Raw genomic sequence first — 27,073 nt, forward strand, 5'->3', positions numbered from 1 at the left:
GGGGGGAAAAGTAAACCTTTATTTGGAAAAGAGAATTTAAAGCCCCATTTTGTTTCCAAAACAGAAACAAATAAGAAAACAAAACAAAAATGATTATCAGGCTACCTGCCCTCTGCCATCTTCAGCCATTTTTAAACTGCATTTCCTGGCAGAGAACAGGGAAGGGCAATCGTCTTAGAAAACAACAGGGCACTGTTATCTCCGGAGGTGCCCAGAGAGAGACAAACAGAGTGTACGGTGGGGATGGACAGGCAGACCTGGGGCTCAGACAGGCACATGCCCACTACCCAGGAAACACTGTTTAAGAATACACGCATATTTAAATTTCCGAGAACCTAGGTGTGGAAAGTTTATAACCACGAGCACAGCAGCAGAATTCAAGCTGGGTCTTTGGCTTTCAGAAGAAGGAGAGATCATTAAATTCACCTCTGGCTAACCGCCCGTCTCCGGCTTCTCGCCATCCCTTCAGTCCTGTGCTGGAGGGCAAGTGGGCAACAGCAAGTCAAATCCACCAGGGCCAGCAGCCGTCTGAGTTAAGGGATATGAGGAACAGCTGACCTAGAACCCCCGGAGCCACCCCCAGCAACAGAAGATTAAGGCAGGCAGGTGACGCGTGTGGGCACGGAAGCCCCCTGGATGGGCCAGGCACCCAGCGCGAGGAGGGACAGCAGAGGCAATGAGTGCAAGGCCTTGCTGGCCTGAACAACTCCTCAAGCACTTGTGCCCAAGGCCACCTTTTCACTGAGAAGGTTTGGCCTGAGCTAAATAGCAGGCTTTTCTAGGGAGAAAACGGAAGGGGATGAGGGAGGCAGCAAACAGGAAAAGTGGTGGAGGGAAGAGAATAGGTCCCTGAGGTCCTGAGTCCCAGCTGAGGCAGCTGCAGAGCCCGCCTGCTCTCTCCCTACGGGACACGCCCACTTCGCCCTAGCTCTGTGGGCTACAGCAGCGGTCGCCAACCCGTGGTCCGTGAGGTCCGAAAGGTTGGCGACCGCTGGGCTACGGAGTCCAGTGCGCCCACTGTTTCTTGAAGGTTCTTTCTCCTCACCCTTAAGGAGTTTTAAATCTCAAGTCACTATCCCAGCCCACAGACCCCACACAAACTTGCACCCTCCTCGGGGACAAGCCTAGGGAAAGCACACCAGGCCCTGGGGAGCTCGGGGGTGGAGGCCCAGAGGCCTCTGGGGCAGGTACTGCGTCCCCCATTGTGCTGCTCTAGGCTGGGACCCTTTCATTCCCAGAGCTCAGTGATGAGTATGCCCTGGCTGGCATGATGAACACCTAATGAAACAGAGGATAAGAGGAGAAAGGCCCGTGCCCCTGCTGCCTGGCAGCACACAGGCACCAGGTGGTGCTCTCAACCTGCCCCTAGGCCGGCAGCCCCAGTGTGGACAGCAGGCTGATCGAGGCAGGTATGGCCACACAGAGCAGTCCCACCTTGAGAGGATGCACACACACTATACACATTTCACACGTGTGTGCCTGGCAAGAGGGCTGGGCACAGAGGTTGTGAGGACGGGGAGGAGGTCGGATCAGAAAGTACCACCAAGAAACGGCCTGAAAGCAAATAACAAATGAGATCAATAGCTCCCACAACCCTGGTAATTAAAAATCAAGAGGAGCGCTGGATACATGGGAGGAAGGGGGAAGCCCCCCTTCCGCCTCTCCCAGGGCCACCAAGCATGTGGCACAAGAGGATTAGGAAGAGGTTGGGGCAGGGAAGGGACCACAGGCAGAGAGCCTGGACAGGCCCACAGAAAATCTAACCATGGGAAAAGGGAACAGGAGGGGAGGGGAGGGGCTGTAAGTTCCTTGGATCTAAGTTTCCAGAAGCATGGGATATTTCCAGTCTCTGACCCAGTGGGCTCTTCTAGAAGAGCGGCTCTCTTCCCTTGGGAGCCCATCATGGGGCGGTCACTTCCATCCCGAAGCTGGCCAGCAGGCAGAGGTGGTCTGAAGAGCAGAAGGGGTTGGGTAAGCCATTGGCAGCCCAGAGAATCTCTTCAGAGAGGAGGGAGAGACGGCCCAGGAGCTTGAGCGTTCCATCTTGATATAGCCTGTGATCTGGGGCACAAAGCGAAAGCCAGAGGGCAGAGGGTACGAGAGTCAGTCACACTGCATGCAGAGGGTGGGGCCTATGGAAGCTATGCCTTACGGAGGCTCCATCCCCTTGGCTGCCCACCCTCCTTCACCTCCTGCTGCCTCTAGGAGAGGCCTCGTTTTTCTCAGATACTCCATGATATATCAAATGAGCAGGGTGGGTTCCAGGGAACTGTGGCAAAATGGAGAGCGTATGCCCAGGCCCAACATTACAAGATCTTGTTTTCCAAGAGAAACTGGAAATCCAGATTTTCTATACAAAAATCTGATTTTTAAACATAGGCAATCAATTTAAACATTTTAAAAGACATGCTTTAAACAAACTGACCCGGGGCTTATAGACTGCTACACTGTGACCACCAGTGTGGGTGAGGAGATAGGACACAGGGCCTCTAACCCGACAAGTTCCTCACTAACCAGACCCACTGAACAGATGCAGTAATCTCGTGCATCTGTTCTCCAAACCAGGGAGGGACAGTGCTTGTTCTGCCCACCTCTCTCTAATGCTACAAGGATCAAAAGAGAAGTCAGACAAGTGGCCGAAGAGAAGGATGATGAGGATGAGCAGTGCTAGGTAGGCATGAAATCTACTCTTTTGCTGGTCAAGTCCCAGCAGCCCCAGCCATGCCACCAAATGCCTGACCTACCATCAGCTGTCTCAGGGACTCATGTGGATGGCTCCTAGGAACCCAGGACCCACCAGGCTTACCAGTCCTGTTCCCATTCTCGCAGGACTCAGCTGAGAAGAAGATGTAATCCACTGTTGCTCCAATACCCAAGGGCATTGTGGTGACCTCTGGGCGGCAATGCTGGGGCAGGAAGTGAGTATATACCGAGGTCAGGTGGAGGCAGTGCTGGATGGTGCCTATGGTCCTACAGGGATGGAGAGGACAATTTCAGTCAACAAACATTATTGAGCTTTTCTCAAGGTTACTTCCTCTGTGGGTTTTAAGAAGTATTTTTAATGAATGATCCCAAATAACAGTCTCAACAAAAATTCCTCCCCATGCTAATAAGAGGCTGACAGTCTTAGCTAAAATTAGCCTAGAAACAGCACATGCATTCTCATGCCCCCTGACGTTCCTCACCCCCACCCCGCCCTTGCCCCCTGACGAAGCATACCCTGTCCATGCGTCGGCAAGCTCTTCTGGGAGGCCTCCCTCCATTGAGGAAAAGTGTGTGGGCTTTTCCTCTGCAGGCACCTGGGTGGGTCACCTCTGGCCTCCGTTCACTTGTATGCCCTTCCATAAGCTTAGCAGGTATTGGGGGGAAGGAGAGCTCAATAAAAAATGCTCCCCCAAATTAGCCTTAGGAAGGCCAACAGGAATCTCTCTCCTATACTGGAATGCAAGCTGAAGGGCACTAGCAGGAGGATTACCTGGGAGAGACGGGCTCGGGCTCGGGCTCGGGCTCAGACATGTCTTCCTCAAGAACGGACTCGGCCCAGCCAGCAGGCCGCTCTGTAGAAGTCAGGAGAGAAAGATGTTTTGTCATTCGCAGACAGTGAACAGGGTCAGAACCTTGCACCCTGAAATCCTTCTCAGATCCATGATGGGACTGCTCCAAAAGGGAAAAAGGAAAAATAGTGAAGGGTGGGAAAAACAATGGACCGAAGTCAGGAACCGCAGAAAGGCAGACAGAGGCCTCTAGCATAGCCATTTATCGTCCTTGACTCAGCAACTGTTCTTAAAATTTAAATTTATTTCTAAAAGGTGATATAGTCAGCTCAGGCTGGTGTTGCTCAATGGTTAGAGTGTTGGCCCACACACCAAAGGGTCTTGGGTTCGATTCCCAGTCAAGGGCATGCACCTCACTGCAGGTTCCATTCCCAGCCCATTGGAGTAGGTGGGGGAAGCAACCGGCAATGTGTCTCTCTCACATTGATGTCTCTCTCTCTCTTTTCCCCTCACCCCCTCTACTCTCTCTAAAAAAATCAATGGAAAAAATATCCTCAAATGAGGATTAACAACAACAAAAAGTTTTAAGAAGGTAATATAGTCACATGGTAAAAATACCCCAAAATGTTGGGGGGAAAAAATCAGTGAAAAGTCTCCCTCCCATTTTAGGTCCCTTGCCACACAATTCTCTCCAGAGGCAACGAATGGTACCAACTTTCTGGTATATTCCTCCAGAGATTTTCTATCACACACCATCTAGTGTGTGTGTGTGTGTGTGTGTGTGTGTGTGTGTGTGTACACATATATGTGCATATACACATGTACACATATACATGCTTTTTTACACACGTTTATATACACAGACACACAAAGAAAAAGGCACATTATCAATATCAGGAAAGAAAGGGGATATTATTACAGATCCTACTGACATTAATGGGTGTTATGGACTGAATGTTTGTGTCACTCCAAAATATGTTGAAATCCTAAGACCTCAGTGGGATGGCATTGGGAGCTGGGGCCTTTGGGAGTAATTAGGTCATGAGGGTGGAGACCTTATGAATGGAATTAATGTCCTGTGAAGGGATCCCAGAGAGCAAATATCATACTTCATAGTGAAAACAATAACTAAGTTACAGGTCTTACAGTTCTCTATTTCAAACTTATACAGAGTTAAGATAATCAAGACAGTGTGTACTGGCCTAAAGATAGACATATAGGTGAATGGAATATAATTTAGAGTCCAAAAACCCCTATGTCCATGGTCAATTGATTTTTCCTGAGAGGGGTGAATGGAAAGTGACTGCTAATGGATATAGGGTTCCTTTTGGGGGTGAAGATTTTGGTGTTGATTACACAACTCTGAATATACTAAAAGTCACTGAATTGTATACTTTAAGTGGGTGGATTTTATGGTATGTGTATTTAATCTCAATAAAGGTCTTTTAAAAAAAAGGATAAGGAAATGTTATAATTTCATACCAATAAATTTGATCATTTAGATGAAATATATCTTACATTTCCATGTTAATTTGTTTTTTATTTTTGTTGCTATTATAAAGAGTTTTTTCATTATACCTCTTTTGTTGTTGTTAATCCTCACCTGAAAATGTTTTTTCCATTGATTTTTAGAGAGAGTAAAAGGAGAAAAGAGAGGGAGAGAGGGAGAGAGAGAGAGAGAAACATTGATGTGAGAGACACACATTTCCTGGTTGCCTCCTATACATGCCCCAACTAGGCCCGGGGATCGAACCTGCAACCCAGGTGCATGCCCTTGACTAGGAATCAAACCTCGACCCTTTGGTGGATGAGCCAGTACTCTGACCACTAAGCAACACCAGCCAGGGCTTCATTATATTTCTTAACAAATATGTCATTATTTTTATATATGACTACTATGGCTTTCTGTATATTAATATTGTACCCAGCTACTTTCCAGAATTATCTCAATGCTTATGACAGTTGTTAGTTGATTCTCTTAGGTCATCAGTTATATAAGATATTAACAGCAAGTAATAATTTACCCCCTCCTTTCCATTTTTCACTTCTATTTTCTTACCTGTATTTCTATTTCCTACTTCTAATTATGGTATCTCTGAACTCAGCTGAATAATAGCGATCATACTTGTCTTGTTCCTGACTTTGCTACTAGAGTGTTTTCTTTAAGCAAGATCCTGATTTTTGGAGCTGAGATAAACTTCTTTTTCAGGCCCATGGCAAATCTATGCCCTCCTCCCACTCCTCACAGCCTCAGAGCTAGGTCCTCACTGCCACATGTTCCGACTAAAATAAATGTATTTGAATGGTGTAAGGATTATCTACTTTTTCCTTCATTTAAGAGGGCTCTTTTTACAAGAATACAGAATAGATGCTGAATTTTAACAAGATGTCTCTGACATCTATAGGATGCTTTTCTTTTCTTTTTGAAAATATATTTTTATTGATTTCAGAAAGGAAGGGAGAGGGAGAGAGAGAAACGACGATGAGAGAGAATCATTGATTGGCTGCCTCCTGCACGCCCTCTACTGGGGATGGAGCCTGCAACCCGGGCATGTGTCCTGACGGAATGGATCCGTGCTGGTTTATATGTTGACACTCAACCACTGAGCCGCACCAGCTGACTAGGATGACATAGATAGATAGATAGATAGATAGATAGATAGATAGATAGATAGATAGATAGATGATAGATAGATGATAGATAGATAGATAGATAGATAGATTGCTAGATAGATGATAGATAGATAGATAGATAGATAGATGGATGGATAGATAGATAGATGATAGATAGATAGATAGATAGATGATAGATAGATAGATAGATAGATAGATGGATAGATAGATAGATAGATAGATGATAGATAGATAGAAAGATAGATAGATAGATAGAAAGATAGAAAGATAGATAGATAGATAGATAGATAGATAGAAAGATAGATAGATAGATAGATAGATAGATAGATGATAGATAAATTATATTAAGAGACTTTGAATATCAAACTAACTTTATATTTCTGGTCGACTCCATTTGGTCATGATCTATTGCTCTTTAAATATGCTGCTAGATTCTGTTTCCTGATCTTCTATTTAAATTTTTTTGTATCAATATTCATAAGGGAGAATATTAGTCTGTAGTTTTCCTTTTTTGTGTAATTGTCAGGTGTTGGTGTCAAAATACTTGCTTCATAAAATAAGTTGGCCCCATTCTTCCTCTGTATTCTGTAACAATTTAAGTAGTAGTAGAATTATAAGTTCTTTAAAAGGTTTGATGACATTCTCCTATCAATCTGAGTCTGTTTTTCTGGGTCTGCAACTCAGAAAACTTCTTAAACTTTTTTCCTTCTGTGGTAATTTATTTAGATTATCACTCTCCTGCAATCTCTTTTTAGTAAATCACTTTCTAAAATTAGTATTTGCAGCTAAGTTTTCAATTTGTTTGCACTTAGTTGAGCAAAGAACCCCCTTATAATCCTACTAGAGGTCCCTTGGCCTGGCCTGAGGGATCAGGCCAAAAACCAGCTCTCCGACATCTCCCGAGGGGCCCCAGATTGCGAGAGGGTGCAGGCCAGGTCGAGGGACCCAACCAGTGCGTGATTGGGTCCGGGGAAGGACGCTGGAGGTTGGCCAGCTGGGGAGGGACAGTGGGAGGGCTCCAGGGTGTGTCCAGCCCGTCTCACTCTGTCCCTATTGGCCAGACCCCAGCAGCAAGCTAATCTACTGGTCAGAGCGTCTTCCCCCTGGTGGTCAGTGCACGTCATAGCGAGCAGTTGAGCGGCCTTAGCATGTCATTAGCATATTATGCTTTGATTGGTTGAATGATGAACACTGGACACTTAGCATATTAGACTTTTATTATATCGGATTAATTCCTGTGCACCTGGACACTTTTGCCTACTCCTTAAATAGGTCAGCAAGTGGGTTTATCTAATTGACAGCTGTTTTTCACCCAAACCATCAACTCTTAGCGTTTACTAGTTCTATTTTTCTGTTTTCTAAATTATTTTCATTTTACCTTCTTTCCTTCTGCTTTCATTCAGTTTGTTCTTTTTTCTAACTTCTTAAGTTGGATGCTTAATGTACTTACTTCCATCTTTTTTATTAATATAATTCTGTGATTCTAAATATTCTATATTCATCTGTTTTTTTTCATTGAATGGTTCCAGCTATAATACTAAAAATATATGGTATTTTCATTATTATTTTTAGATATTCTGCAGTTTCAGTTTAAATTTTACCTTTGACTTAAAAGTTTTTTTAAATTTTTTAAATGTTCAAGCAGTAGTATTTTTTTTTTCATTTCTATTTTTATTGCATGTGTGATCAGAGAAAGTTGACAATACTATTTTACTGTTTAAAATTGATTAAGTTTTTTAGGTGGTCTAATACAGCGGTCGCCAACCTTTCGGACCTCATGGACCACCAGTGGTCCACAGACCACCAGTTGGCGACCGCTGGTCTAATATATGGTTAACTCTTAAGAATCTCCTATGGATACTCAAAAAGATGTCTTTGTTCTGCTTTCAGTGTTCAGAGTTTGATATGTACCAATCAGATTTACCTTATAACATGTTTATAAGTCTTCTATATTTTTAGTTATCTTTTATCTACTTCATCTGTTACAGAGTAAGAAAGATGAGTTAAAATCTTTTCCATTAGGACGTTATCATTGAAATGCCAGAATGGGAGAAACTAAGATGGCGGCATAGGTAAACACCGGGAAATTGTCGCCTCACACAACAATTGAGGATTGCCGCAAAGGACTGAGCAAACATCATCCAGAACAACAGAAAGGCTGGCTGAGTGTAAATTCTACAACTAGAAGGAAAGAGGAGCACGCTGAGAGCCAGAGGCGCTGCGGGGGTGAAGTGCAGAGGTACGGCGGCTTGCGCGCGGGAGGAAGGGGGGTGGCACCTGAGGACGCGGCTGTCTTTTTGAATCACAAGCTCCCGACTGCTCTGAGCTCCGGTTCCGGGAAGTCTCTGGGGACCCAGGACTCATACGGGGAGAAGCTGGTCTGTCCGGCAGCGGGCGAACTTGAAGGCGGCTTTCCCTCAGAGGTGCTTGCAGCAATTGGCGGGTCACTGAGACCCGCGAAATCAGCCATAGCTCCTTGATCCGCCCTTTGATTCCCTGAGACCCCGCCCCACCCAGGCTGCGGCAGAGGCTTTTGCATGTGAATGTACCTAACTGCAGCCGAGCCAGGCAGACCCGGAACTTCCAAGAGAAGGCCCAAGGCCCCAGGCCCCGCAGTGGCTTGCATTGCTTCACAGCTGAGCCTCTTCGTGGCTCCTGCTGTGTGGCCTCAGGCAGAGGCTGAATTAGCACCTCCTTAGATCCAGGAGCCACTGTACCCAGTGGTCAGAGGGGGACCATCCAGACTGCAACTCCTCAGATCCATAAGGGACACACTCAGGGAGCAGACTCAGTGAGCACCAAAGCCCCACTGAAGCAAGTCTTGCCCCAGAAGGGTGTCTTCAGCACAGAAGTTCTCCCACTTTAGACACAGCTGATTCTCACAGCCAATTGGCCTGGAGGTCAATTCCTCCCAGTGATTCTACAACAACCAAGGCACCAAGAGTGCACCAAGAGTGTCCACCCCAGGTAACCGGGGAGGCTGAGCTACTGGGCCCTACAGGACACCTGGCGCGCAGGGCCACTCTATCAACACAGGGAAGCTGCCAAAATGTGGAGACAAAGAAACAGGTCACAAATGGCAGAAATGGAGGAAAGCAAACGATTGGATATAGAGTTCAAGGCCACGTTTATAAGGTTTTTCAAGAATTTTATGGAAACCGCCGATAAATTTAATGAATCCCTCAATAAGTATAGTGAGACCATGGAGGACATGAAAAAGGACCAACTAGAAATTAAGCATACACTGACTGAAATAAAGAATAATTTACAGAGATCCAGCAGCAGACAAGAGGATCCCAAGAATCAAGTCAAAGATTTGAAATACAAAGAAACAAAAAATACCCAACCGAAAAAGAAAAAAGAAAAGAGATTCCAAAAATATGAAGATAGTGTAAGGAACCTCTGGGACAACTTCAAGCGTACCAACATCAGAATTATAGGGGTACCAGAAGGAGAGAGAGGGCAAGATATTGAAAACCTTTTTGAAGAAATAATGACAGAAAATTTCCCCTACCTGGTGAAAGAAATGGACTTACAAGTCCAGGAAGCGCAGAGAACCCCAAACAAAAGGAATCCAAAGAGGACCACACCAAGACACATCATAATTAAAATGCCAAGAGCAAAAGATAAAGAGAGAATCTTAAAAGCAGCAAGAGAAAGACAGTCAGTTACCTACAAGGGAGTACCCATACGACTGTCAGCTGATTTCTCAACAGAAACCATGCAGGCCAGAAGAGAGTGGCAAGAAATATTCAAAGTGATGAATAGCAAGAACCTGCAACCAAGATTACTTTATCCAGCAAAGCTATCATTCAGAATAGAAGGTCAGATAAAGAGCTTCACGGATAAGAAAAAGCTAAAGGAGTTCATCACCACCAAACCAGCATTATATGAAATGCTGAAAGGTATTCTTTAAGAAGAGGAAGAAGAAAAAGGAACTCTTACCATTTGCCACAGCATGGATGGAACTGGAGAGCGGATAAATACCACATGATCTCACTCATTTGTGGAATATAATGAACAACATAAGCTGATGAACAAGGACTGATCCAGAGACGGAGAGGCATTGATTGGACTGTCGGGACTTGGAGGGAAGGTAGGGGAGGGTGGGGGTAAGGGGGAAAGATCAACCAAAGGACTTATATGCAAGCATATGGGCCTAATCAATGGACATGGACAACGGGGGGGGTGAGGGCATGAGTGGGGGGAGGGGGTAGAGGGTAACGTGGGGACAAGGACACATATGTAATATCTTAATCAATAAAAAATATATTAAAAAAAAATCTTTTCCATTAGTTATCTTCTGACTATTATTCCTTGTTAAATCCTGAAGTTTCACGTTGTGATTGTGGATGTAATGTTCTTTGGAGCATAAATATTCACAACACTAATAGCTTCATTTTGAGTCACATCCTTTATCATTATGATATGCCAGAAAAATCACTGAACAGCAGGACATTGAAAATGGTTTCCCTCAACCCCAGGCTCTGTCCATGCAGCACTGTGTACAGACAGCACTGTGCACAGGCAGCACTAGCACATGGGCCCGCCTCTACCTGTGCTGCAACATCTTCTGGGCCCATTCAGCACCAAGTAAGCAAGTGGAAGCCAAGCAAGTAAGTTCTTCTGCAAGTACCACGGAAGGGGATAATAAATTGTGCCATGCCTGGGCTAGAGGAGAAGCTGGATTCAGAACTTTCCTGGTTCGAAACTGATCAGACAGCTTTTGCTCTATGGCCCTCTGGTCAGTTTGTAAATAGTGGTTTATGAATATCACCTATTAACAATTGTTTTTTTTCATATAATGCACTTAATTGGGCACATAGTTTGTGGTTAAGTGATAAAAGACCTGAAGAGTTCAATGTAAGTTCAAAGCTCCAGAGTTAATTTAATGCAGGCACTCATTAGAAAGAAAACATAGTAACCCCTTTCAGTGTCTTTATGAACCACATTGGGAAGATAAATAATAATTCAAAAAATAAATAAGAGGGGAACTTAAAGTTTAGATTCCCTTCTTATTAATTACTCCCTCACAAAGGGAATCACGGTGTTTTTTTGTTTTAAATATGTTTTTATTTATCTTAGAGAGAGAGGAAGAGAGAAACATTGATGTGAGAAATATGAATCAGCTGCCTCCTGCATGCACCCTGACCAGGGATGAAGCCTGCAACCCAGGCATGTGCCCTGACCGGAAATTGAACCCTTCAGGGCACAGGTTGACGTTCAATCAACCAAGCCACTTAGGGAAAGGCCACAATGTTTATTACACAACTTGGGTGATGTAGAACGCTCCAGTGCGACGCAATGGCAACTTGTGGGTAAGTTACAGCATCACTACCTAGCACTGCAGTTCCTTTTGCAACTCAGATGCTTCTCATTAAAGTCAGTGTCAGAGTCAAGTTGACAGGTTTTGATGTGCACAGTGGGTTGGATGACTCGTATTGGACTGGAAACATTATTCAGTAGGATATTTAAACCAGTGGTCACCAACCTTTTGGGCCTCACGAACCACCAGTTGGCGACCGCTGATTTAAACATATCCTCTAAAAAAAAGATCACACACTATGATCTCATTGTACTGCACGTCAGTCTTTCTATTCATGGTCTAAAAATGGTGGTAGCTTTTCAGATTTGGAGTCTTTAAAAGAGATTCAGGAGAAGCCTGTTCAGCCCTAGGTGGGGCATGTTCACAGTAAGTGGTGAATGGGTGTGTTTACCCAAATTTGATCTCAACTTTTTTAAATCCTCACCTGAGGATATTTTTCCATTTAGACTAAATTTTAGAGAGAGTGAAAGGGAGGGAGAGGGGGGAGAGAAAAACATCAATGTGAGAGAGATACATCAATTAGTTGCCTCCTGCACATGCCCAACCAGAAGTGGGGAGGGAATCACAACCCAGGTACCTGTCCTTGACTGGGAATCAAACCCACAACCCCTCAGTGTGCAGACCCATGTTCTAACCCAGCCGTGGGCAAACTACGGCCCGTTTGAAATGAATAAAACTATTGAAAAAAAAGACCGTACCCTTTTATGTAATGATGTTTACTTTGGATTTATATTAGTTCACACAAACACTCCATCCATGCTTTTGTTCCGGCCCTCCGGTCCAGTTTAAGAACCCACTGTGGCCCTCGAGTCAAAAAGTTTGCCCACCCCTGTTCTAACCACTGAACACACCAGCCAGGGCTAATCTCAATTTTGAAAATAAATACTGTTATTATTTTGCATTGTTTAGTGAACTGGGTATTTCCCCCCTATATAATGATTCTACTTACGAAGTGATTGTCAGTATGAATTTTAAAAGATTCTTGGTTTTAATTTTGTTAAAACTGAAGTATTTATTTTATGCTTCAAGTATAGCATGAATTTTTTTTTTTTAAATAATAGCCTATCCTTAACATAAAATTGCCTATGTGGGATCCTACTACTGTTTAACCTTAGGATTTTATAATCTTAAAACACTGAGCCCCTGCTTCCCTGCCTGAGCTCAACTGATACAAGCCCTATCCCAGTTCCAACACACGCCATCATCATTATTATTATATGTTGCTACAGTTGTAATAATACATTTACCTTTGCAATTAAAATAACTGAGCCATTGAAATGTTTGCTGCTCTGTGCAAAATGCCAATTTAAATTAAATCCCAACAAGAAAAACATAAATTCATTGCTTATCACCAGTCCTTTTACTACCGTTTTTTTCCAGTCGCTGCTTGGTTGTCTTAAGTTAGTCTTCTGGCATCTCTTCAAGAAAGGCTTTCGGGGGAGTATAAAATTCATGAGCCATACCTTCTTTCCTTGAAGCTTTGCTCCCATCTTCTAGAGGTGAATGTTAATGTTAAGAAATCAGACGCCAACCTCATTATTTTTATTCTTAAAAGTAGCCCGATCTTTTTGGTTCAACTGTCCAAAGGATTCTTTTTTCTTTGACTTGTGGTAACTTCACTAGGAAGTTAGTGTTGCTTCTCCTATATCATTTTTTTTTTTTTTTTTACTGAGACATGGCATATCCTCTCAATCTAAAGATTCAGATCTTTTCATCTTTGGAAAATCTTCCCTGAATCACACCTTTAAATATTCCTTTTGTGCCATTATATTGGTTTTCTTCTTTGTTAACTCCAATTATATGTTGCCTTGCCTTATCTTTCACTACTGCCATTTCTCTCTAGTCCTTTTTATCCTTTTACTTTCTTGTTATTTTGCTCCCTCCCCCCCCACTCCTCTTTGCCTGTCTCATCTTGTTTTCAGCAATATCTATTCTTTCTTATGCTGCATCCAATTTTGTCTTCATTTTATGTGATTTTTAAATCTTTTATTCCATTTCTTTCCTCAGCTCTGCAGCTTACATTTCATCTTCTGATGTCTTGCCATGTGCCTGAACTTATGTCTAAAAGGCAATGGTTTTATTTTTGTGCTCTTATTTTATAAAGGCAATTGCTTCATATTTTTATTCATGGAAAAATAATTATAATTTTCATATGCTCCATGCAAGAATTTTTATCTTTGAAGTCAGGATTCTTTATCTGCCTTTCATTTTTCCTGTTCCTTCCACCTTTTTTTCTTTTAGTATTTTAGTGCAGATCTCATGTTGGTTTCTTCTGGGCAGCCCAGCTTTGAATTAGTTGAGGTTTCGCTACCAGTTATTTAGACAAAGTTTATATAAGAGAATTAAATATGCATCCCAAGTAAAAGAATTTTCCTTATGACACGGTGTGTATGAGTCCTTTTAATCTTTGCTTCTCCCTAGGCAAAAGATATGTAGCCCTGAGTACGCCCCTGCCATTTAGACTGCTCGATGCAAATATGCTTGATTCCTTAATCAGTCTTCCATCCACTGCCTCTTAGGACTAAAACAGGTTGAGATAATGTCCTATCACCGCCTGGGCATCCTTTCCTTATTGACGAAACAAGGATTTTGGTCTGGTGCCTCAGGTACACTCCTCGCCTTGGAGGAAGGCACTGTGCTGGTTCTTTTTGGAATCCATACGCCTCACAGATAAGTCTCTCCACACTTCCTCCAATACCCCTGCATGATCTCTAGTGCTCTCACAGCCATTCCACTGTGTGTGGTTTATGGTTTCAGATACCTTAGATCTTGTGTTCTTAAAGATGGAGTTTACCTTTCTTTATTCCATTTTCCTTGTTGCTTCAAAGTGGTTTCAGAGTCGAGAAGAGTAGAATGTCAAGTATGCTCTGCTACGTTCAGTCTGGAAGTTCCCAGTAAGACTAACTTTTTATTACAGCCAAGGCTACTGTCACCTTTTGATTCTCAAAGCCCTGGCGTGTGAATCTTCTCTCCCATATATGCTGTCTACGTGCTAGTTAGTAGCAACTTTAGCCTAAAAAGGGTAATGGCTTCCTTAAGGTCTCAGAGCTGGTTAGAACCCAGGTCTTGATTCCTGGTCCATGTTCTCATGATACTGCACATCAATGCATGTGTCTGGCCACTAAACTCCACTGACCTTCCTGCTAAGCCTGCTTATAACCAGAAGCTGACCTCTAAGAATTATGCCGAGGAAAGACTGAGAAATCATATAATTGACAAATATCAGGGGTAAGTAAAGAGGTTTTAAAAATAAAACAACTTAAGTTCCCATTACCTGGCTTGGTATCTGTCACTCCCTCCATAAGAACCAGTCCTACTGGTCGCTGACAGGCAATACTGCAGAAGCGGAAACGTAGCAGGAAGTCTCGGCTATATTTACGTCTCTCTGTAAACCAGGAAAAGCCACACGGTAAAAGAAAAGAAGAGGAGCCACATGCTGAGCCCTCCTTAATATCAAGAAGCTCCTAGCAACGGGACAGGGGCAATCTGGCTCAGAAGACGGAGATGTTCCAACAGCTACGACCTGAAGTTGTAGAATCATTGGGTGACCATGAGGACAGTGAGGAAAACAAAGACCTTGCTAAGGGAACTGAGGGGATTAGGCTTTCTCGTCATGGAGGTGCCAGCTCTCTCTCAAAACGGGCATGAAGGCACAGCCACCAAGAACATGGCCCATGCTCACCTGATCTCTTGGGATGACAGGAGGTGACATACTGACAGCCATCAGTGATGCCCAGGGCACTGGGCCACAGTGGGGCCTGCAGCTTCCTCTGGTAAAGCTGATGGGAGAAGTCTTCCTGTCCAGACACCTGCAAGGAAAGAGCAGGTGGGAATGAGGAAACCAAGATGGAAAAAGGAACAGCCCATTTGGGGGACATGCAGACATACACACACACACACACACACACACACACACACACACACACACACATTCATATGCTACATACACAATATAAGCAAAACATAGTCTTAGGGGAAGGTTAAAACTAAGGAGCTAATTAAAACCTTTTTTTTTTTTTTTTTTTTTTTTTACTAGAAACACTGAAATGTCCATGAGACAGGAATGAGAGCTAAGAGAATGAGGTGTGTGAGTGAAAGAGAACAGAACTGTATGAACATGTGATCCCCTAACTTTTACCTCAGGAAAATCTTCACAATTCTCCACAGAGAATATCAACTTTCGGCGGCTTTATTGTGCAAGGGGAAAAGGTTTATCCTGATCTTTGGCTCTTCTGGATCAAGGTCTAGCATCGTAAGCCTATTATTGGGAAACCACAGGGTTGAGCCAAGTGATACATGCACCAAAGCGCTTTACTTACGTCACCATCCTCAGTCAAAGCCTGGGGACGGGCAGAAGGTAGTAGGGGAAACACTCGGCAACATCAGCCATTTGCATGTCTCCAACGGGTGTAGCAAAATTCCCTTTATTTCATTTAACAACAAATATGTGAATGCCAACTATGTGCAGGACACGAGCTAAGTGCTAATAGGAAAGCAGTGACAGGCACAATTTCTTTGCCCTTCAAGGACAATAATTTCCGATATGCCACCTGAAGTAAAACAGGCCTGGAATTTAATGTCTGTGTGACTTTGGTCAAGTTAGCCAACTCTCTTGGGTTCAATATCCTGTACTATAAAATGGGATAATGATACCACATGTAATTAAGGGTTGATAATAATAATCACTACAACAGTATGGCTGCTTCCTATGAAGTAGGCACTGGAAAACACTTCGTGTGCATTATTTTATTTAACCCATCAAACAAACAAACACCTCTGGAGAAGGTCCCATTATATCCCCAATGTCTGGATCAGGCAAATGGGGCTTTCGGAAGTTAAGAAACTTGACCAAGGTGGGAGAGCGGGGATTCAAAATGAGTGCTCTGAATCACCACACCTAACCATGTCACACAAGGAGGCACTTAGTAAATTCTTCGCCTGTTTCCTGAGCTCCTTGATCACCGCAACCTTCTGGCAGGATAATGCCTTTCACACATGGCAACCAAGACACTGCTGGCACCTGAGTAACCTCATTAAAATAAAAACCCAAAATGCTCAATAATAATTCAGTCATTTTGTGTCCTTTCTCCACTGTGCCTTGCCAGAAGCTAAGCAATAAGTTGGATGGACCAGTCGAAGCAAAACAGAGGAACAGGGAGATGAAGTGACATTAAAAATTAGCTAAAAAATTAGCACAAGCTGAATGCCCATGAGCACAGCTAAATAAACTATGATAAACTATGAGATATCTGTGCTATCAACATTCAGCCATTAAGAGGAATAAGACAGATCCATATATACATTAAGTGGGGGGAAAAAGCTACAAAATAAAATATACAGTAATATATCATGTTTATAAACACACACGATTGATTATATGCCAGCTGTTAGAAGCAATCACAGATAGTGCTGGAGGGTGAGAGCTCTGGGGCCAAACCACCCAGCTACAAATCCTGGCTCCGCCACGAATGACCTGCACAATCTAGAGTAAGCAAATTAGTAATTTCTCTGTGCCTTAAGTTTCCTTATTTATAAAATGGAGGCAATGATAGAAGTTATGAAAATTAATGCATACATATAAAGTGCTTAAAATAGCACCTGGCACATAGTAATTGCTTAATAAATGTAAATTAGGACTATATTATCACGGGAACATCGGTATCACTATAAATGCATAAAAACGATCTGGAAAAATGCCACCAAACTTCAGCTATTATTTGACTCTAAGGGGAGAGGCAGGGATTGTAGGTAATAAAGGGGGCGTTGGCCTGATTTTATGACATTTGAATTCTTTCAAGGATGTACTTATGTATTATTTATAGACTCAAAATAAATTAATGATAAAAACTGAAAAGATTCTAATATGCCAAAGGCACTCGAGAGTTCCTAACTTCCAGGCTTTGGGTACAAGAAAGCAGGAGGGAGCCAGAACCGGGGCAACTGAAGTCCCTACCACAGAAGCAGCCTCTCCCTAGGCCGTGTTCCCACCCGCAGTGGTCTGCCCCTTTCACCTTCCAGGCCGGCATCCCATCGTATTGCAGCTCTCCGTCCCTGATGAAGTTGTAGAGAGGTGAATCAGGGACAGAATTCAGGTCCCCACACAAGATGATGGGGCAGTGGCTGCCATCTGACAACCTAGCCACCTTGTCCACTTCAGCCAAGAGAATGGCCATCTGGGCCAACTTGACATCACCCCGGCGTGGGTTGTACAGGATGTGGGTATTAGCCACACATAATGGGGCCACCGAGACTTGCCCCAGGCCTTCTGGGACCAGTGGCTGCAGCAGCAGGACTAAGCCCACGTTATCCCGATTGAGGAGCTCCAAGCCAGGCCGGAAGTACTCCACAGGGCTGGCGCAGAGCAGACGGAATCTCGTGGGCTTGTAGCAGACAGCACAGCCGTCCGTCTTACACCCGGTCCTCCTCTTGTAGAAACAGGTGAAGCCTGCAGGAACACCCCACCAAGGAGATGGATCAGAGTCCTTGAACCCTGAGTCCCTCCAACCAGTGGCAGTAACGCCGGTGGGTGTGCACAGGCATTGCTCCTGCGGCTCTATAACGGGAGTCCTTGCCCTTGCCAATCCCCTGGCCCTGCAGAGGTTCCCTGACAGTTTTAACCAGACGAGAGAGGCTCTAACGGGAAAGGAGGAGAGAAGGGTTGAAGCAATATAAGTCAACGTGGACAGCATGGAATCTAAAGTCAGACAAGTTGGCCCTGGCCAGTGTGACTCAGTGGAGAGTGTTGGCCTGTGCACCAAAGGGTCTTGGGTTCCATTCCCAGTCAAGGGCACATACCTGGATTGCAGGCTTAATCCCCAGGGTATGTGTGGGAGGCAACCAATTGATGTGTCTCTCTCACATTGATGTTTCTCTCTCTCACTCACTCTTTCTCTCTTTCTTCCTCTCTAACTCACTTTCCCTCCCTCCTTCTTTCTTCCTTTCTTTCTTTCTTTCTTTCTTTCTTTCTTTCTTTCTTTCTTTTCTTTCTTTCTTTCTTTTCTTTTCTCTCTCTCTCTCTCTCTCTCTCTCTCTCTCTCTCTCTCTCTCTCTCTTTCTCTCTCTTTCTCTCTTTCTCTTTTTTCTTCCTATCTCTATCTCTATCTCTATCTCTATCTCTATCTCTATCTCTATCTCTATCTCTATCTCTATCTCCCTATCCCACTCCTCCCTCCCTTCCACTCTCTAAAAATCAATGGAGCCCTAGCTGGTTTGGCTCAGTGGATAGAGCATCGGCCTATGGACTGAAGGGTCCCAGGTTCGATCCCGGTCAAGGGCCCATGCCCAGGTTGTGGGCTTGGTCCCCAGTAGGGGGAGTGCAGGAGGCAGCCAATTAATGATTCTCTCTCATCATTGATGTTTTTATCTCTCTCTCCCTCTCCCTTCCTCTCTGAAATCAATAAAAAAAATACATATTTTTTTAAAAAAAGAATGAAAACATGTTAAAAACTAAAACTAAATGGAAAAAAATATCCTTGGGTGAGGATTAACAAATAATAATAATAATAAAATAAATAAAGTCACACAAGCTGGAGTTCTGGCTCCACAACCTACTAGCTTTGTAGTTTTGTGACCCTAAGCAAGTCACAGAAACTTTGAGAAACTCAGTTTCCTCGTTGTAAACTGGGGATAATACTCGGCCTCATAGGTGGTTACTTCAAGAATTAAAGGGCAACATGTCACAGTTACTTTAAAACTTCGAACTCTACTTTCTTTTTCACCCACATAAAGGAGGAGCTAGCTCACAGGTGAGACTGAAGGTTTCCTGAGACAAAGGAAACCATGGTGTCTTCGGAGAGAGCAGACAGGGCTGCAGGAACAAAGACTGGCACACATGCCAGGGAGCTACATTACCCATCATTCGCAGCGAGGGCTCCAGCTGCTCCCAGTAATGATCTTCCTGGACTTCCTGAAGACACAGGATCTGGGAAATGTACAAGGAAACCAATCACTCCAGAATGCCCAGAGTGCTGAATGGACTCCCACCCCAGGAGCAGGCAGTGGCCAGGTGGGAAGCTCCTGAGGGTCTCAGGACTGCACCTTCCCACAGGACTGACAGCCAGCCCCGGCAAGAACAGGCCAGAGTGACGCTGAGGAGACCAGACACATACGCCGGATTTTCCCTCAAGTCTCCCTCCCTGCACAAAGGTGCCAGAAAGTGCACCCAGGGAAAGTCTTCTCAGCATCTGCCAAAACTCACTGACTTCAGGCAGGCAAGCTCCAGCCCCAGGAAGGACTCCAATCATGTGAACAATGGGAATGAACTCATTTTCTAAGAGCATTGGGAAACAGCCCAGGCCCCAAACAAATGCAAGATGCACTGCCCTCCCCGCTCTTCACTCACATCAGGGTCCCAGTGCTGGAATTCCTGCATGAGATTTGCAAAGCGATAGTTCCAGTTGAGGATGTCCGGGTGGCAATGCAGATAGAGCTCGGAGCTCTGCTGCATCAGGTCCTGGGCCAGGATGTTATAGGACATCAGCGTGAACTGGAACTGCGGGCCATCCCCTGCCTCCAGGCCCTGCGCATCCAGCTGAGTGGAGAAATCCTCCCATTCTCGCCACAGGATTTCTGCAAAGGGGTTGGGAAGAAGAGGTCATGACAAGTACATGTTACCCGCAGGCCCCACATCTCCACCCCTGACTCAGTGATACTGTGTCTCAAATTTTCTCACCTTCCATGTCACCCATCCCCCTGTGCCCATCTGAGCAGAACTCTAAGGACATTCTCACATTAGACAGTAAGCTCCATAAAGCCAGAGACAACCTGGGGCTGTTCACTACTGTATTCCCAGGACCTGGCATAATGCCTGGCACCTAGTGCATGCTCAATAAATACAGGCTCACACTCTTGACCAGGGGTCCTCAAACTACGGCCCGCGGGCCACATGCAAATACATATATTGTATTTGTTCCCGTTTGGTTTTTTTACTTCAAAATAAGATATGTGCAGTGTGCATAGGAATGTGTTCATAGTTTTTTTTTTAAACTATAGTCCGGCCCTCCAACGGTCTGAGGGACAGTGAACTGGCCCCCTGTTTAAAAAGTTTGAGGACCCCTGCTCTTGACAAATCCAATGGTCTCTGGGGAATCACTCAGATGAATGTGCTTAATGGTCACCCAATGTTAAAGACTCTTCTCAGCCTTGGTTGTTTTCTAACCTCTAAATCTGGAAAAGTTTGTAGGGCTAGAAACTGCTTGTCCCCCATCTCCCTTAAAGCATGGAGCTGCGGAGTGGGTTTCAAACCTATCTGAGCCACAGAACTCAGTCTTCACATTTTAATGGAAGCCCAATATGTGCCAAAGATAAAACTGGTGTCGTTCTGTTGAGGCACAGAGTGGAGGCCCAGAGGGCTCTCCGCCTCCTCCCAGGAAGCCCTTGGATCACCTCCAGAGAAACAGTCGCAGGGAGAATTAGAACTAGGATCTGCTGTGTTCTACCATCACCGAGCTATGTAACTCTGGGCATGTCCCGCTACCTCTCTGCACCGGCGTTATATCCTCTGAGAGACCAGGGGGCTACGTGAGATGATTTCTAAGGCCCACCTAGATCTGACATTCCAAGAGTCTTAGAAAAAAGAATGCAGCGGCAGTTGACAGAGCTCCCCACCGAGAATCTTCTTTAGCAACGGCCCACACCCACGACAACCTGGCAACCTGCTACCCTGGCTCTCTCAGCCAGCTGTCAGACTCACCATGATAAGGAATTTCTACGGGTGGAGGCTGCAACTGCCCCAGGCCCTCAAAGGACCAGATGGGAGCCTCTTCCTGGGGCATGGGCTCAGGCGCTAGGCTCCAGGCGACCACTGCGGGGTCCTCTTCCCACTCCTCTGCAGCCAGTGCACCCATTGGGAGGATGGTGCAGTCTGCATACTGAGGGCCTGCCTGCATGGGGACAGCTGCCCACATTGGGCCCTCGCCCTCTGGCAGTGACTCCTCTCCTAGGACCTCGGGGGAAGGCTCCTCTAGGTTCTCTGCTGCCTGCAGGTCACTCAGCTGCCTGCTGCACCACTTGTCCTCGGAAGCAGCATCCTGTTCTCCAGGATAATCCATCAGGAGTGCCAAGCTGCTCTGGGCTAGTCCCTTATCTACTAGGGGACCCTCGCTCACGGCCGAGAACACCTGGCTCGACCCTTCTTCTCGCCACTGCTGCAGCAGGCCCTCACACTCTTCCTGGTCCAGGCCCTGAGGGGCCATGGCAAAGTCACCCTCTACCTGGGGGGACGAGCTCTTCGCCAGGAGAGCATTTTTTCGACACGTGAAGAAAGCATCTAAGGAGAAAGCCAAAATACCGTTATAAGATGACAGCATCACCCCACCCACACTCTTTTCCCAACTAGAATGTGAATCCCATACAAGTAAGAATCATATTCACGGAGACCCTTCCCCCGCCACCCCGAAGTGGGAGTCCGTTCTGGGGTACTCTTTCCCCCTCCCCACGTGGGAGTCTGTACTTGTTCTTTAATAAATTTCCACCTTTGCTATAAAAAAAAAAAAAGCCCTAAATGGTTTGGCTTTTGGATAGAGTATCGGCCTGCGAACTCAAGGGTCCCAGGTTCGATTCCAGTCAAGGGCATGTACCTTGGTTGCAAGCACATGCCCAGTGGGGAGTATGCAGGAGGCAGCTGATCGATGTTTCTCTCTCATCGATGTTTCTAACTCTCTATCCCTTTCCCTTCCTCTCTGTAAAAAATCAATAAAATATATATTAAAAAAAGAATCATATTCACTTTGCTCATCATTGTTCCATCACTGAGCCTACCCATCTTAGTGCCTGGAACTTCATCATCATCAGAGCAAAATGCTTACCATGTGCCAGGCACTATTCTAAGTGCTTTGCAAGTACTGACTAATCTATATGGTAGGGATCTGATAAATATTCAGTGTGGGAATAAATGAAGTGGTTCTCAACCTTCCTAATGCCATGACCCTTTAATAAAGTTCCTCATGTTGTGGTGACCCCCAACCACAAAATTATTTTCGTTGCTACTTCATAACTGTAATTTTGCTACTGTTATGAATTGCAATGGAAATATCTGATATGCAGGCATATCTGATATGTAGGATGTATTTTCAGAGGTCGCGACCCACAGGTTGAGAACCGCTGGAATAAAGAATGGTTGACCCACATAATCTAGGACAGAGATGGTCACATATAAACACACCTCTTTATCTCGAGATTGAGACGCCTATGAAACATCAACTCTCTAGTTCTAAGAGCCACTTAATCTATACAATTTACTTCTTTTTTACTGTTGTGAATCCTCACCGGAGGACATTTTTTCCATTGTTTTTAGAGCGAGTGGGAGGGAGGGAGGGGAAGAGGAAGGGAAGAGGAAAGAAACTTCGATATGAGAGACACATCGATTGGTTGCCTCCCGCACATGCCCCACTCAGAACCTGAAACCCAGGTAGTGCCCTTGACCAGGAATTGAATCCGAGACCCTTCGGTACATGGGCCAACACCCTAACCACTGAGCAACACCAGGAGGGCTAAAATTTACTTAATTAAAGACCCTTGGTCTCTTGTCAAAGTTAGTTATTCTACTCACAAATTTTCACAAACTTCATTAGCTTTCCCATTCCATAAGACAACAGAGGCTGTAAATCAGGTGCCAACAAGTGACAGCAAGAGACAGCTGTCACCTTTCTGCTACAGCAGCCACAAATGACGGCCAACAGGCAAGAAAGCAAGTGGGAAAAACTCTAAAATTAGGGCTCCCAAACTCCAGGCTCAGTACTTTGGTCCAAACAAACCCTCCTTACACACTAAGTCCCTTATTTGTGGCACAGGACAAGTGAAATGCATGATGCTGACCCTCAATCACTAGATTCGTTTTATCAGCTGTGCTGTTGTTTTTTTTAAGGCAAGAAAAACATCAGAGTGGTTCAAACATTGACGCTATCTTATGGCCCATGTGAATATAACAGTGGTTTTCAACCAGTGATGGTTTTGCTCTTGGGGGACTTTTGGCCTTGTCTGGAGACACTGTGGTTGTCACAGCTGTGAGGATGCTACTGGCATCTAGTGGTTAGAGACAAAGGATACTGCTGAACATAATGCAGCACAAAGGACAGCCCTACAGCAAATGGTCCAGGCCCAAATGGCAAGAGTGCTGAGACTGGAAAACGCTGCTTCAAACCCATGGGCTGAGTTGCTGGCTTTAGTCTCAGGGACTTGATCGTTCCCCGTCTCTTGAAACATCCCCCATGCATAACAGATGGCGGGGGTTCTTTGATTTACTGTGTGCTATTACTAGTTTCCAAATTTAGCAGGTTTTTGTTGATGGTGGTGGTTTGTGTTTCAGCAGCAGAATCCTTTTATTTAAAAACTTAAAAACATATGTAGAAACCATATAACAAAGTTAAACCCATTGGGATTACTTTAGTGGGGGTGGGAGGGGTGGACCCTCCCCTGAGATCCCTTCAAACGTCTGTCTAGACCAATGGTTCTCAACCTTGGCTGCACATTAGAATCACCTGGGAATCTTTTTAAAATCCTGATTTCTGGGCCTCATCCTCCGGAAATTCTGTTTCTTTGTGATGGGGCGGGGCCACAACATTAGTAACAAAGAAACAGAATTTCTGGAGGATGAGGCCCAGAAATCAGGATTTTAAAAAGATTCCCAGGTGATTCTAATGTGCAGCCAAGGTTGAGAGCCACTGGTCTAGAATAGAGCATGGCTGAAGGAATATTCTCTGGCTCCCTGAAAACAATTACTTCTGTGGAGAGTCTCATTCCTCAGAAGTGCCTACACCTGGGCCATCCCTAAATTGCGTGCCCACTACACTGAGTGGCCAGATGATTATGACCACCCTGTCGGTACAGTGGGGCCTTGACTTACGAGTTTAATTCGTTCCGTGATGGAGCTCCTAACTCAAATTACTCGTAAGTCAAATCAACAGTGAACGAGTGAGACACGTGATGCTGGGCTGATGCTGTGGCGTTCACTGTGACGTTCGCTGCGCCAACTAGCGGTGGGGTATCTGAAGCTGGCTCGTAACCCGAATTTTAGTTCGCAACTCAAAGCAAAAAAGCCAGTGGAGAGACCGCTCGTATCTCGAAAAACTCGTAAGTCAAGTGGGACACTCGTAAGTCAAGGCCCCACTGTACTTCATTGACACTTCCAAAAATACTGAATACTGAAAACGTCCTAAGCAAATACTCTCAAGGTTTTAATATTATTATTGTTTGCATAACTAACTCACTTCATTATACTGATGGGGTGGTCATGATAATCTGGCCACTCAGTGTATATGCTGAGGCGTGCAGGAGGCACTAGGGACACAGCTAGCAAACCAGGTGTGAGCCCACCCTCCCTCCTGGTGCTTGCATTCTAAAAGCAGACAGAAACAAACATCTCAGACGAAATACACATAATGTTACGTAATATAAATCTCACACACACACACACACTGCGGAAGGTTCCAGAAAGGGGAGGCACAGAATGCACAGTCCGACCCTTATCTCTAAGAACATGCTTGCTAGCCTGTCCCGCCCCCCAACTGGCAGAGACATCTTCGGGAATTTAAAGACCAGGAATGAAAAGGGGCGGCGGGTCGTGGAAAGTGAGAGACTCCCTCCTGAGTGTCAGCGGGACACTCAGAGCTCGGGTGCACATGCAGCTCTGGGTTCCGAGCACGTCTTTCACCCGGAGCCTCCACGGGGAGCAGAGCTGAGAGGAGCTGGGGAAAGTGAGTGCGGCCGGAACCTGGGACCACAGGTGCGTCCAGGTCTCCAGCCGCTGACCGAGGCCGACAGGCTCCCACCCAGAGAACTCGGGCAGTCGCCCAGGCCCGGAGCTGCCAACCCTTTCCGACCCCCCAGAGCAGTGATCGGCGGGCCCCGGAACCTCCTGCACCCCGCCGCCTGGGAGGGGCGGTTCTGCCCTGCCCCGGCCCGCCTCCGGGTGAACTGCGGCCCAACGCAACAGCGTGAGTAGCGGCCGCCCGCGAGGGTCGCCGGCCCGGCCTGGCCGCCTGGAGTCCGGGACTGGCTCCGGGGGGAGGGCCGCCCGCACACCTGGCCACTGCCTGGGAAGGTGGCCGTGAGGCCCGACTCGCCGCAAGCCCCTCGGCCCGCGGCGCCTGCCCGGCCCGGCTCCCGCCTGCAAGGACGCGGGGCCAGTACCTGAGAGGGCGCGGGAGAGGGCGCGGCAGAGGCGCGCGGCCGGCAGCAGCAGGTAGCACAGGCACGACGCTATCATGGCCGGCCGCCCCGCGGCGTCCGCCTCCCTCCTCCTGCAGCCGCCGGTCGCCTCAGCTCGGCCCCGCCCCCGCCTCGCCCCGCCTCGCCCCGCCTCAGGCTCCGCCCCCAGCTCCGCCCCCGGGCGGCTCACGTGGTCCCGCTGAGCTTCAACAACAACTTTATTGGGGCTGTGGAACACGCGGAGGCGGGGCGGGGGCGGGGCCTGTACCCATGGCAATGGACGCGACCTGGCTCCGGGGAGCCGGCGAAGCGCTGGAGTTTCAGATGAGCGCCACGCTGGAGGCTCCCTAGTATTACCCAGAGGACACGATTTTATTCCCACTCCCGCCGCCTAACTTGGGGTCCACCCTGTAACCTCTCCGCCCTTCAGTTTTCTCATCTGTAAACGGAGGGGCTGGGCTTCCCGAAGGCCGTACCCAGCCCTGGCTTCTGTAATCTCACCCTTCTCAGCCCAGAGAGAGGAAAGAGCGATTCTCCATGTTTCTCTTTTTCCTGACCCTACCGTCTTCTCCAGCTCAGATTCTAGGTCACAAGCCAATTCAAAACCTTATCTCCTTCCTCATCCTGTTTCAAATGGATCCTCTTTATACCTGATCTAGATAAAAGGGGGCGTCCCATTGGTAAGGGAGTCAAGAAAGGGGGAGAGGGGCTTCCGCAAGGGCAGGCAGGGACCAAGTCTGGTTGGTTGGTTGGCTGGTTTTCATTGAGGTATTTCTCTACTGTGTGCAACAGTGTCAGGCACATAGTAGGGCTAAATACATCTTTGTTAACTGAACAAAGCACTTATCATGAAAGGAAGGCCAGGTCCCCTAGCAAGTCTATGCTACCCAAAGACCTCTGTGCGTCTCTCTTCCCCATTCTGCAACCGCAGCCTTCTGCCCCAACCCACTGAAGAAGGAAGGACTGTATGTACTACCAATTTCAGTACCCAGTGTCTGAGCTGTGCAGTTTCCAATTTGTGGCTGCAGCCTCGGTTGTTCTGGGAAGCCCTCTGGGGAGTCACCAGATCCAGGACCAGCTGGATACATCATAACACTGAAAGGCTAGAAGGAGGAAGCAGGAAAGAGTCAGTATTGTGGCTTTCTGGCTGTTTTCCCTTAGCTCCCGAGAAGTGTGTGTCTTCAGGCAACAGCACGCCTGCCTTGGCCTCCCATGAAGCAGAAGCCCCAGGAGCAATCTGAAGGTTTAGAAACTAGTACACAAATGTTACCTAAGAGCCCCCCAAAGTCAGGCCCACGCCTTTGAGTGGCTTAAATAGCCCTTCCTTGTACCTTCCTGCCATTTTGCCCAATAGTTACCCAGAAATCCAAGTTCCAAACCAGGCCCTAAATCAAAGTATTTATCTAGAGACTATTTTTATCATTTTGTGAAATTAGGGTTTCCTTATCCACTTGGAAAATGTCTTAAAAATAAA

The 27,073-nt window shown here is 46.0% G+C and overlaps 2 protein-coding genes across 4 annotated transcripts in view; one reads left to right on the top strand and one right to left on the bottom strand.

Moving 5' to 3' along the window:
- VASH1 (vasohibin 1) overlaps positions 1-8,258 on the top strand; it is a 30,390-nt gene extending 22,132 nt beyond the window's left edge. Inside the window, exon 8 of one of the 2 annotated variants that reach the window (XR_004968317.1) lies at positions 8,151-8,258. The gene's annotated coding sequence lies outside the window, so the exon portion shown is untranslated. Of the gene's footprint in view, positions 1-8,116 lie in introns of both variants that reach the window. The other variant, XR_004968316.1, reaches the window with a different exon arrangement.
- ANGEL1 (angel homolog 1) lies at positions 1-26,690 on the bottom strand. Of its 2 annotated transcripts, none has more exons than XM_036313944.1 (10): positions 26,588-26,690; positions 21,146-21,721; positions 19,796-20,022; positions 19,306-19,375; positions 17,466-17,899; positions 15,137-15,263; positions 14,729-14,839; positions 3,476-3,557; positions 2,807-2,970; positions 1-2,061 (listed from the first exon to the last, which is right to left on the bottom strand). In XM_036313944.1, the coding sequence occupies exons 1-10, from the start codon at positions 26,688-26,690 to the stop codon at positions 1,901-1,903; spliced, it is 2,055 nt and encodes a 684-aa protein (XP_036169837.1). In that variant the 3' UTR covers positions 1-1,900. The 2 variants fall into 2 exon arrangements, with proteins under 2 accessions (XP_036169837.1, XP_036169828.1); XM_036313935.1 differs by lacking the exon at positions 26,588-26,690 and adding an exon at positions 25,582-25,718.
- Between the last annotated feature and the right edge of the window lie 383 nt (positions 26,691-27,073).

The sequence above is a fragment of the Myotis myotis genome, unplaced genomic scaffold (assembly GCF_014108235.1).
Source record: "Myotis myotis isolate mMyoMyo1 unplaced genomic scaffold, mMyoMyo1.p scaffold_m19_p_1, whole genome shotgun sequence".
Classification (NCBI taxonomy): Eukaryota; Metazoa; Chordata; class Mammalia; order Chiroptera; family Vespertilionidae; genus Myotis; species Myotis myotis.

What these genes read in the sequence shown, in the direction of transcription:
- ANGEL1 (XM_036313944.1), bottom strand. Translation starts at nt 26,690, where the DNA reads ATGATGTATCCAGCTGGTCCTGGATCTGGTGACTCCCCAGAGGGCTTC. An exon ending in AGTGACAGATACCAAGCCAG is followed by an intron (nt 3,558 to 14,728) that starts GTAATGGGAACT and finishes TGACTTCTACAG; the next exon opens with AGCGGCCTGCTGGCTGGGCC. An exon ending in CCCGAGCCCGTCTCTCCCAG is followed by an intron (nt 2,971 to 3,475) that starts GTAATCCTCCTG and finishes CCATCCCTGTAG; the next exon opens with GACCATAGGCACCATCCAGC.